Source organism: Tubulanus polymorphus, chromosome 6 (genome assembly GCF_964204645.1).
Source record: "Tubulanus polymorphus chromosome 6, tnTubPoly1.2, whole genome shotgun sequence".
Lineage (NCBI taxonomy): Eukaryota > Metazoa > Nemertea > Palaeonemertea > Tubulaniformes > Tubulanidae > Tubulanus > Tubulanus polymorphus.
Window position 1 is genome coordinate 3,002,586 of NC_134030.1, and position 11,501 is coordinate 3,014,086.

At 37.7% G+C, this 11,501-nt stretch overlaps 3 protein-coding genes across 3 annotated transcripts; all 3 read left to right on the forward strand.

Moving 5' to 3' along the window:
* Nucleotides 1-633: 633 nt before the first annotated feature.
* On the forward strand, nucleotides 634-1,857 carry LOC141907182 (lactosylceramide 1,3-N-acetyl-beta-D-glucosaminyltransferase A-like). The gene is made up of 2 exons (XM_074796758.1): nucleotides 634-1,785; nucleotides 1,845-1,857. Exons 1-2 carry the CDS (start codon nucleotides 872-874, stop codon nucleotides 1,855-1,857), a joined length of 927 nt encoding a protein of 308 aa, XP_074652859.1. The 5' UTR covers nucleotides 634-871.
* A 9-nt stretch (nucleotides 1,858-1,866) lies between these two features.
* Nucleotides 1,867-3,038, forward strand: LOC141907553 (uncharacterized). Its single transcript, XM_074797235.1, has 2 exons — nucleotides 1,867-2,093; nucleotides 2,339-3,038. Exons 1-2 carry the CDS (start codon nucleotides 1,868-1,870, stop codon nucleotides 2,518-2,520), a joined length of 408 nt encoding a protein of 135 aa, XP_074653336.1. The 5' UTR covers nucleotide 1,867; the 3' UTR covers nucleotides 2,521-3,038.
* A 5,002-nt stretch (nucleotides 3,039-8,040) lies between these two features.
* LOC141907584 (uncharacterized) lies at nucleotides 8,041-9,868 on the forward strand. Its single transcript, XM_074797268.1, has 2 exons — nucleotides 8,041-8,329; nucleotides 9,235-9,868. The coding sequence occupies exon 2, from the start codon at nucleotides 9,274-9,276 to the stop codon at nucleotides 9,832-9,834; it is 561 nt and encodes a 186-aa protein (XP_074653369.1). The 5' UTR covers nucleotides 8,041-8,329; nucleotides 9,235-9,273; the 3' UTR covers nucleotides 9,835-9,868.
* Nucleotides 9,869-11,501: the final 1,633 nt, after the last annotated feature.

Genomic DNA, 11,501 nt, shown 5'->3' on the forward strand with positions numbered 1-11,501 from the left:
GACTGACTGATCGAGCTTGTCGATCGTCAATCATTGCGAGGATGATGTCAATCGTTGTTGCCTTGGCGCGAGGGACAGTCGTGATGGGAAAGTTTGTAAAGTAGATTTCTAATCAGGTTAATTAGACATATACAACACACACTGTGAGCAGAAACTGACTGACAGTTCGGTGCGTTCTCCTGTCACTAGATGTGTCACACACTGAATAGAGAATCACAAGGATGAAACAGATCGATCTAAACTGTTTCTACTGCTGCTGCTGCTGCTGCTGCCGCCGCTGCAATCCAACGATATTATTTACGCCATGTCTACAACATTTCTGAGTGCGCAATCGTGTATAGCATCTTCAATTAGAAGATTGGCATCTTCATCGTTTGACGTCATCTCATGGCAGCACCCGCTAACCTTAATACAATCAGTATTTTTCATGTTTGGCAGATTTTTCAGCGATACGGACGTTGCTTAACAAGGATACACCGATACCGTGATTATTTCTATCATTTTATTATAATGTTATTATTTTCGTTGTGAAAATTTGAATCGATTATTTTTCTTATTTTTCTGAACGGTATATTGTTCGAATAAAACGATGAACGTAGAAAAAGAATAAAAATATCGGAATACATTCAGTTTTCGAACAACAGGCGTAGAGTTCTATAAACATCAGACGTGGGTGTGATCTGTTATTACTTTCATGTTAACTCACTGATTCTTGTCATCTATTTTTCAGAGTAGATAAAGAACTAGATGACAATACGCCGCAATAGAAACCAGCAGGTAGATAGAACGCGTCTGAAACATGGACAATTTATGACAAACGCCGACGCGGTTTTACATCGATTACGAATCGTTCGTTCATCACCCGTTTTCGATGAAGAGAAAACAAATTCAAAAATGGATATTTTTCGTCGTTCTGATTTGTGGACTCGCAAATCTGTTCGGTTACATGACGTACGTGCACTCGCAATCGTACAACGCAATGGCGGTGCGTATCAACGGTTCACGGACGGACACGGACAACGAACCGGACGCGACGCAGCTCAGCGCTGCCGTCTTTCACGAGGAGAGAAACAAGTACATGACGAATTCGTATGATAATAACGATAGTGTAAATATCACGACGAAAACGTACGTTCAATATAAATCTAATGCTCACGATAATTTAAACAGTATTCAACACAGTTTAAAATCACGATCTTCATCAAACTCTGTCACTAATAATAACGTTAAACCTACACGATCACGCTCAGTTTCTCATAGGACTAAAATCGCTCATTTCAACGGTGTTCTCAACACGGATCTCGGGTATATTCATAACAATATCAAAATATGCAATTCTCAACTTCACATCGACATGGTGATAGGGGTCACGAGCGCCGTGCCGAACATCAGACGTCGCGCCGTCATACGAGAAACGTGGGGCGCTTATCGAAACGCCAAAGTCAAACTGATATTCATCGTCGGACGCGGTAACGCTTCCGTGCAACGTCAAATCGAAGCGGAAAGTCTACGTCACGGCGACGTCGTCCAACGGGATTTTCGAGATACGTATCGTAATCTGACGCTCAAATCGTCCGCTTTATTCGAATGGGTGACGCATTTCTGTAACCAATCATCGTTCGTGCTGAAGGCAGACGACGATATGTTCGTTAACATACCGTCGCTCGTACACAAATTGAAAGAACAAAACAAACGCTGGGGACCGAAGTTTTTCTATTGCTATTTCTTGAAGAAATCGTCGCCGTTCAGAAGTAAAGACAGTAAATGGTACACGACGATGCAAGAGTACAAACATAAGTTATACCCGCCGTATTGTATCGGCACGGCTTACGCTATGACGACAGCTACGGCCGTTGATCTCCACGACATGTCGAAATCTGTACCGTTATTTTGGTTAGAGGATATCTACTGGACGGGAATTCTGGCCGGAAAACTTCGCATCCGCCATCTTTACGCGCCGTCGTTTTCGGGAAGTACTAAGTATCCGGCCGATCCCTGCGTATTCCGGGTGAAAGATACTGTTCATTTGACTGACGGTGGAGTTATAGCGTTGAAAGACACGTGGAAAGCATCGAGAAAAGCTCACTTGAAATGTAAGTATGATCCCAGTCCGCACTTTCAGAAACAGCATTCACGCGGAATAATTTGACCTGTGACAAAATTTCGCAAGGGCCTGGGTGGATGTTATTAATATAATATCAGACAATCGCTTGTTTATGGAAACCAACTTGATGGATGTCCTTTGGTCGGGCCAATTTGGCTCATCGTGGTGGAACGTATCCTTATGATTATATTGAATAAGAATATTAGAAAATAAGAAGAAATATTTCTTTTTCAGGCGCAAGTCCTCGTAGAAGGAACAGAAAAGCGGCTGATGCTTCGGTCGTCTACGTCTTGTGTATCTTCGTTTTATTTTGCGCACTATTCGCTCTGGCCTTGACCGTGGCCGTCAACGCAGACACGAAAATCAAAGACAAAGAGCAACACAAGAAGAGGACGGCGGAGCGCGTGATGAAATGAAAACTCATCATTGATCATTCGGTTTGATCTAAAGAAATATAAACATGCATTTTATTGTAAATAACACACCTAACCGCCCCCCACATACACTAGCAACACTAGGTGTAGTAACTGATAAGGCCTATCAAAATATACTGATCCTGAAAAGATATTTTCACCAGTCCACGAAAAACTGGGCATTTCTGCCTCAATGACCACGAGATCCTTGCATACCATTCAAATTAGTATTTTTTAACATGAACACGCTTAGCACAATTCAATTGTGTTATCTAGCTCAAAGATCCGTTTGAAATCCAACGGGTCTCAAATTGTATACCGAATATGCTAAATTGGCAAATTGGTTTTAGCCTTGTAAATGTTTTGTTGTTGATTCTCAGTTATTGTTCACACAGCAACGTTCTGAGCTAAATTAGCGAAAGCTTGTTCGTTGCTGGCTCGAGCTCGCCAACCGTTCGTTATCTATAGTATGAGACCAAGCACGCGTCGCATCCACTCAAATACTGGGTTTTATTAAAATTATATGGGATATTAGATAATATGATAATAATTACTGGCAGCAAAGCGCTTGGCAAACGTAATTGCATTTATACATTAAGCGTTAAGCCTGTTTAATGCCTATTTTACCATTAATTGCAGTTAATGTTCTATGATTCGCGAAGTAGAATGTACTTATCAACTTATATGCAGTGACTTTCGACCTATGAAGTGTTTAAATGCACATTCGTAGGCTTGCTCGGGGAGGGTGAATTTCTTTTTCGTCACCGATTTACGTATTTGTGCAGGGAGTCTATTTCTTCTATGCATTATAATATGATATATGAATATATAGTCACAAAGTGTAAATAACCATATTTGAAAATACATAGCAAATAGCTAAACGAGAAATACTTCTATTGACATTATCCAACTCCGAGGTTTTTTTCATCATCGCCATTACGTCAGATATCTCATCGCCTGATCGGCGCTTTATTGTGATATATTCTTTATACTTATCGACACGAGTTGATTGTCTTAAAAATGCAATAAATAATTTGGGCGTCGTCTCCAAAACGCATAATATTGTTATGTATCTATTTGTACGTTGTTCTAGCTATAGCACTACTTAAAATATGTTGCGTGGCATATTTTTGTTTGCCGAAGATACTTAGCGAAAAGGGTATTCTACCGTGGAACTGGACATTTAGCGATCATGTGATTTTCATGATGGATCGCCGGCCCGGCGATAAGGTGTTTACGGCTCGTTGGCCCCGGTTTAAACTAGAGTTTCCCGTCAGAAGGTGGCCAGTATACATTGAAAGTGCTTTGAGACCTTTCGCTGGCGTCACCAGAAACATCCTTGAGCGTATTCTGTCAGCTTTGATGCGCGGTCGTTCGGTAAACATGAATATACTATCGCAATACAATACTTAAATACTATAAATACAATTAGGAAATTATAATAAACTGATGATGATAATAATGATGATATAGATAGTTATAACGATTATTAAGATAATAATGATAATGTAGTTTTTGCTCATAATTATAAAATCATTGTGGTTGTAATGATATGCATTTCTTATACATACACATGTTAAATTCTAATTGACTTAACTCGAATCAAGTCCTTCCAAACTCTTATACAAACGATATCAAATTGTGTGACGTATTCATATTGTAGTATTTAAGTGCGTGTACATATCGATTATATTGCGTTTTAACATACATTTCAACGTGGTTTTAATATGTTGTTTTCGGACTCGTCGTTTGAATCGATCGCATAAGTTTCTGATAATGATTTGAAATGGAAGCCTCCGATATCGCTCTTTTTCGTGCTGTGATCCCGTTTTTTTTTTATTTTGTAAAATGGAGTGATTACATTTCGCTGATACATTTTTGTATGGCTTCGAACGATTCAAAATTAGCATTGTAACAGTCACGTCGAAACCCCTATATTTGTTTCGCTTGTCTGATATCAGTAAGCACAAAAATAATATCTCAAATAATAAATGGCTTTTGTTGGTTGTTGAATTAATACGTATATCGATAATCATTAAAATGTATGGGTAGATAGATATTACATGAAAATCTGTGCGCGATTTTCTGTCATAAAATTAATAGAATCGGCTGTGAATTTTAATTAACATTTGAAGAATACGTTTATCATCCGATATTTGATATTTATATATATATATATATATATATATATATATATATATATATATATATATATATATATATATATATATATATATATATATATATATATATATATATATATATATATGTAAGTATACGTAAAACGATATAGTATTAGTTGCGTGTATGTACGTATCCAGCGTGTGATGAATTGCTAGGTAGAATTTTCACGATGAAAATTGCATTAAAATCCAGTGTGAAGTATGTATGCACTGAACGGTAGTTCATTAATTGGACCGCTGTTTTTTTACTTATTAAGCTCGTTTTCTGTTGGATTTTAATGGAATTATCACCGGTAGTTTGATCGTCGTCATCGCCGACTGTAGTTAATGCATAATAGTTATAATATCGTTAAGGTTTTCTCATGCACGATACCTCGATAGTAGAATAGCCCCTACACCCAGGCACTGTGAATTAGTATGGATAATAAAATTAAAATTCACCCATAGAAAAAGTTTTAAAGATAAGAACGAAATTTATTTCTCGAAAATTAGAATCAGAATGTGTTTCGAACTTTCTGCACAGACAGTTTGTACACCGACGATGAAATCTCTGATAAATAAATACCGTTTTAAATCTTTCAAATTTTTAAATGGCGGATTTTAATCTTCCGAAACGTCGAGATATAAGCCTTCACTGTGCAACAAAGTTCTGAATATTGGTTATCCAGAGCGGAATAGAAACTAGCGAATTTTTTCTTGGTCCTTGCTTTGACCATGTGGCTCTCAGCATCAATAAGTCGCAGGTGGCACAGTTAGGATATTTGTAGTTGTTGAATATTCCATGACATAAATTTTAACCTGCATTGAATACGCAAGAAATTGACTTTTTAAAAGTAATTTTCCTCAGAACAGTATCGACAAAAATAGTGATATCTTGTGATTTATTTGTATATTTTCTCGTTTGATAAAGTGAAAAATCTGAAAAATATTACATTCTTGTAAGAGATATTCTTCAAGGATGAACAGAACAATTATCAAAAATATGATGAACTTTTCGTTCGCTGGTACCACCATTTTTCGAATTAGTATTATCGAAATATTCTTGTGTGAATATCTTTCATATGAGGATATTTTCTCAAGTCACATATTTCATAGGACCCAGAATAACCACAGAGTTAATTATTTTGACAGCTCCCTGATATAAATACCATATATCTCGATGTCCACTTCACTATTATTCCCATTATTAATTATAATCAATATTGATATAGTTATTTTACTGTCGTCTTTTTACACATATTATTATAACAGCTTATTAAACATGTTATTATATGTATATATAATCATTCTATATAGATATAATATACATGGTATTGAGCTATATACAACGTATATATAGGGTTTTGTCTTTACACAAAGTGTGTTTGGAAAGATTTGTATGAAACGTGAATAAAAAGGTGCTTAACGAGAACACGATATATTCAACTTTTGTTTCATTCTCTTTGATCCAGTTCTACGGTTTTGATTTAAGATTTGACACTAGAGTTAACTCATCAAAAATGAACTGATTTTAAACTCAGAGTTAACACTATCCCACAACACTGCGTTACTGGATCCTATCATTTCGGACAGAAATCTTTTCAGCTTTTCTGACTTCTTCAGACGAGGGAATTTCAGAGGAGAAACTAATCGTTCTTACCGGGAAAAAGGGTGAAAATCATTCAAAGCTTAAGAACAAAACCTGGCAAAAATAAGGCTAAAAAATTGATACCTTGTTTCTCCGCTCTGCTGAGCTTATATGTTGACTCAGCCGGCCGCCTATCTACCCTATACATTACTTTTTTTTAAATCGTGATCAATTTTACCATAACAGACCCGGCCGCTATAGAAATGAACTGTTTATAAATTTTATCATATTTTACAAAAATGACCCGGCCGCTGCGGCGAAACAAGGTATCATTTTTGTTTAGCCTAACCACAGTTATTTTTACAGTTTCACTCTTCCGTACTTGACTTCGGAACTACACTGTTCTGTAGACGGCTGTTCGATGCAACGCACCGGGATTGTGTCAGAGAGAAAGAGCTCAAGTAGGGGTTATTCACCAGGGATTTTGTTATCTAATTACGAGCTTACCGGATCTAAACTTGTGTAAAGTTGCCTTACCGGACCCTGCTTGATTGGATTCAGACATCGTCATCTCCTAATACGGAAATAGACGCAATTTACATAAATTCATTAGAGACTTTGTGTTCCTGCTCAACATAAGAAGCGCCCACCGGCTATAGCTATAGAAACTGTAGAAATGCTATCGATTTCGATAAATTATTCAATTAACGTTCAATTCCAGATATAACAGTGATCGTCTGATTCTAGAATCAAACATATCAAAAATAATAATCATTTACTGATTATGAAGTTAGAGTAGGTGTAAAGAATGACGTCACTCAGAAGTTTGTCTACACCCAAACTGTGAACTACAAAACAGCAACTGCAGGTAATCAAAAATAGACTGATCTTTTTAGGATGAGACCCATAAAATTGCAAAATATTCAACAAACGAAATATCTATTTCATTTGATATAAACTTCTATTTGAGACATTCTAGGTCACAGATATTTGTATATTTTGCCATTTACTTTAGCTCCTGGACCTGTGACGTCACTCACTGTGTCCCAACAAACAAACAACGGCTACAGAGTCACGTGGTCTGCACCTGATAAACCAAATGGAATTATTTGCGTAAAATTTAAAGTTACTTGGTTATAGTCACGATACTGTTCGCACCGAATCAAGCGAATCAGCTTTTACTTCTATAGGTCTGACGTCTGGTTAAAGGACTATAACTTGAACTTGAACTTGAACTTGAACTTTAATTTTATTGCTCCATATAATACACAAGTTACATAGGAAATGACATGCAATAAAATATTAACATCAAATCACAGGGAAAACAGTACAAGAGTGGACATACATTTAAAAATATAAGCACTGAAGTGAGCGTTATCGCTGCGATCCGTGGCTGAATGGGTTATTCCATCGACTCCGAGACCCGAGATCCTGGTTCGAATCTATCGCAGGTGCACCCACACACAAATACAAACAACCAAAATCTTTTGCAATATTTGTATGTTTTCAAATAATTTAACCAACCCATCAATTATTTCTAGTTTCAGCTACCTTGCTGTACGATATCTTCTAAAGTATCGATATTTATCATTTGAGAGGAAACATTTCGTTTGTTACAATGAGTCAGATAGAACACTGTACGGTAGTATACCACGTCCGGGATCATCGAGTTTAAATGAGATTTTGTGACGGGCAAATAAAGCGTCGTCAATTTCGTCATATTTACCAGACGATAACTCGTACCTGCTACGTCGACAAATTATCACATGATGACAAGTCGCACTTAAGAGTGCTCAGTGAGACCTACGCACGAGGCCTGAGAATCTTACGGGCCGATTCCACTTCTGTCTAGTTAATACTCTCCATCAACGAGAGGTTTACTGTGCGGAAATGTAAAATTTCTTCATCAGCGTCGGTAAATCCGACTAGAAGGTGCAGAGGCGGAACTGATTCAACCGATTCCGCTATATATATAAGTTTAATTCGTTCGTGTTTTGAAGTCAGTATTGCTAGCGGAGTGTGGACGGGCAACATCGCGCCGAGGATACTCTTATTGTCAAAGGTATGTCTGGTTGATATAGAAAATCCCGCACTCAAAGCAATGAGTTCGAAAAGGTTTCCTTCAGCTAATGATTTATTTTCGACAGTTCAGCTATACCTTTGTTGTCATCTTCAGGAATATTTTTCAGGTGTAGGATTTTCCATATCATCTTTACAACATGACGTGTGAAATGTTTCATCAATTGTTTTCATGTCTAGTTAATATCTTCTAGAGAAACAAATATTTCATGATAAGTAATTTGAAACTAAGATATAATATGATAAGATATTTAAGGCTAAGATATAATATGAAACATCAATATCAACTGAGCAATGTGCAAAATTATTTGAAAGAAGTGGAATTTATCATGAAATCTGGTAACATAGTATTTTAACCAGAAAGGAAAGTATTATCATTTATAGTCCTATAGTGAATTCCTTCCATGATAGATTTCAGGTACCTTAAATAATCTATAAACAATAAGAAGCATTTGAAATCTTTCTTTTAAAAATGTCATCGATGTTCATCGAAAAAAACAAAACAACTCTCTGTTTTCGAGATTTTTGTATATAGGTGGGTTGTTGAGGATGTTGAGGTTGTTGAGGAATTATCGTTATCGTACTAAAAAAACAACACAGGTTCTGATCACAGCGCGTCATTGCGGCCGTCTGTAAGCAGTTAACCGATGTTATATGTCATCGTTGACTACCATTCGACGGCCAATGTGACGTCACCTTCATATTCAAGAGTGCATTGTACTACGATGTGGTAATAAGCATCTGAACTCGTTTCAAAAGCTGTCAGTCAAAGTTTGATTGAACAATTCTAAAAAAACCAATTCAAACTGTGTTCAACGTAACCGAGAAAACTGTACTGGATCATCATAATGCAATAAAACCCATCACGAATTCTTCATTCATTTATAGGTTTTTGTGACTTCATTCCACCGACAGACTCGTGTAGCTATGTGGCCACGATGGCAGTACGTCACATTATCATTGACATTCATATTTACTGTATTATGCTGTTCAATGGCCGCCGAGGATGATAAAGACGACCGCGCCACCGATGAACTGGATTACGTAAAACGCGGATTCGGCGAGCGACGAAGGCGCGGATTCGGCGAGAAGCGAGCGGCGGTGAATTTCGCTGCTGATCGCGGCGCTGATTTGGTCATCGCTAATCCGAACACATCCACGTTGAAATACGTGTTGTACATGTGCGCCGAAGGATACCCGTGTCCGAAACTGATCACCGTAACATCATCATCGAACACAATTGGAGACGAGGCGGCAGTCATCGGGAAAAGGGGCTTCGGCGAGAAACGCGGTTTCGGCGAAAAGCGAGGTTTTGGCGAGAAAAGGGGTTTCGGTGAAAAAAGGGGCTTCGGCGAAAAACGGGGTTTCGGCGAAAAGCGTGGATTTGGCGAAAAGCGAGGTTTCGGCGAAAAACGAGGTTTCGGCGAAAAACGCGATTTCAACATGGACTATAACAGTTACGAGAAGCGAGGATTCGGTGAGCGATAACTCAAACACTTCGACTTGGACACGATCATCGTTATCTAGCAGTCAATATCCATAAAAATCATTACATAATTTTATATACGCATCAGATGATATCAATAAATTTCTAGTTATGATGCTAATTCGCGTGATGAATTTATTTTTACGATTCAGTGACCACCGAGTGGTTTACCGAGCGTCTGGGGCGTGTCTCGTCAACCAGCCGCTTACAGGACTAGCTGCAGGTTTATAAACAGCGGGACAGCGGATTAGAGCCTGTTTTCACCAGTGTTAACACGGATTTTTAGCAATTTCCTGGAATTCTTCGGTTTGCGAACGTTTTTCTTGATTTTCAGAAAGTAACAGCCAAGCACCACAGTTGAGAAATACTGAATTTCGGAAAGCAACACAACTGATTATAAAAACAAATCAGGATTATGGCTTTCACAACCGTCGAATCTTCGTCATATGTATGGATGGCACCGTGTCTTTCCTATGAGCTCAGTGGGATCATGGACGTACAAACTAGATTTATACGTCCACGGTGGGATAGGGCATGAATGCTGTTGCATTGACTATCAGTGATAAGTGACAAGCGGATGGTTTGAATCCTACTCGCTGCTTATTTTTCGGGCAACACTTCAAAAGGTCATTTCGCGAGGTTGAAGAGAAAGCAAAATCCGAACGACGTTGAGTGAGCAAGATAAGCAATCATCATATTATCTTAAGCACAAACAAAAAGACTTCGTTTTTATTTCTGGAGAGTTACTGATTTTTATTCATCTTTAAATCACAATTTATAACGGTAAATTACACAGTCTATGAATACTGCATTCGAACTAAACACTGATACATATATATTATATATAATAAACCTCCGATCATCTTACATAGATTCATACTCAATTCACGATTTAATACGACAGTAGACTCCACTTTACTCAGTAGTGGTTCGCTAAGAACCTTAGTGTCAGTGTAGAACATTCTATAGTCGAGACTTAAGTCCAATATCTTAAAGGCTGGCGCGAAATAGTTAGATAGGCTATAGAACTAAGATGGCCTTGGTCTAAGCCGACTATTGAACCGGCCTGAGATGAGCCGAGAACAAGTTTAGAGAACTGTTTGCGTATATTCACCGACGTCGTTGATACCTGCGTAACGAGGAGCCTACTGTAATACAACCGGTCATTTTTTAATGATGTATGTTCTCTCAGTATTCGCTTACAGTCTTTCATCGCACCATTGTTCTACTGAATATAGAACTTTTTCGGAATAGAATATGATCTTACGAAATGAAATAACAACGTACGTTGACCTTGCGCGTATCGGTCAATAAAAAACATGAAGGTGGGAGGGGATGGAGATTCGTGCGCGCTGGGAAGAATGTTTACGCCACAGATTCAATCAACATCTACAGAGAGGAAGTTTGTTTTACACCAAAACAAATATCAAACACACTAGTTAAATTGATTAATCAATTAATTAACCTAGCCGCTAATTACTTAACGCACGCACGCAAAATACTAGAATAACATTATGATACTAGAAAATAATTATCAGGATAATTTCTATCATCATGATTAGGATAATACTTATGTATATCAATGTACATTATGCAAATGACAATGTCTGATATTAACATCTTAACGCAGACATTTCGCGGGATTACGTGTTGAAATGTGATTTGAGTG

Coding starts and splice junctions, on each gene's coding strand:
- LOC141907182 (XM_074796758.1), top strand. CDS start 872: ATGAAGAGAAAACAAATTCAAAAATGGATATTTTTCGTCGTTCTGATT.
- LOC141907553 (XM_074797235.1), top strand. CDS start 1,868: ATGTCGAAATCTGTACCGTTATTTTGGTTAGAGGATATCTACTGGACG. Junction 2,094..2,338: donor GAGAAAAGCTCACTTGAAAT/GTAAGTATGATC, acceptor TTTCTTTTTCAG/GCGCAAGTCCTCGTAGAAGG.
- LOC141907584 (XM_074797268.1), top strand. CDS start 9,274: ATGTGGCCACGATGGCAGTACGTCACATTATCATTGACATTCATATTT.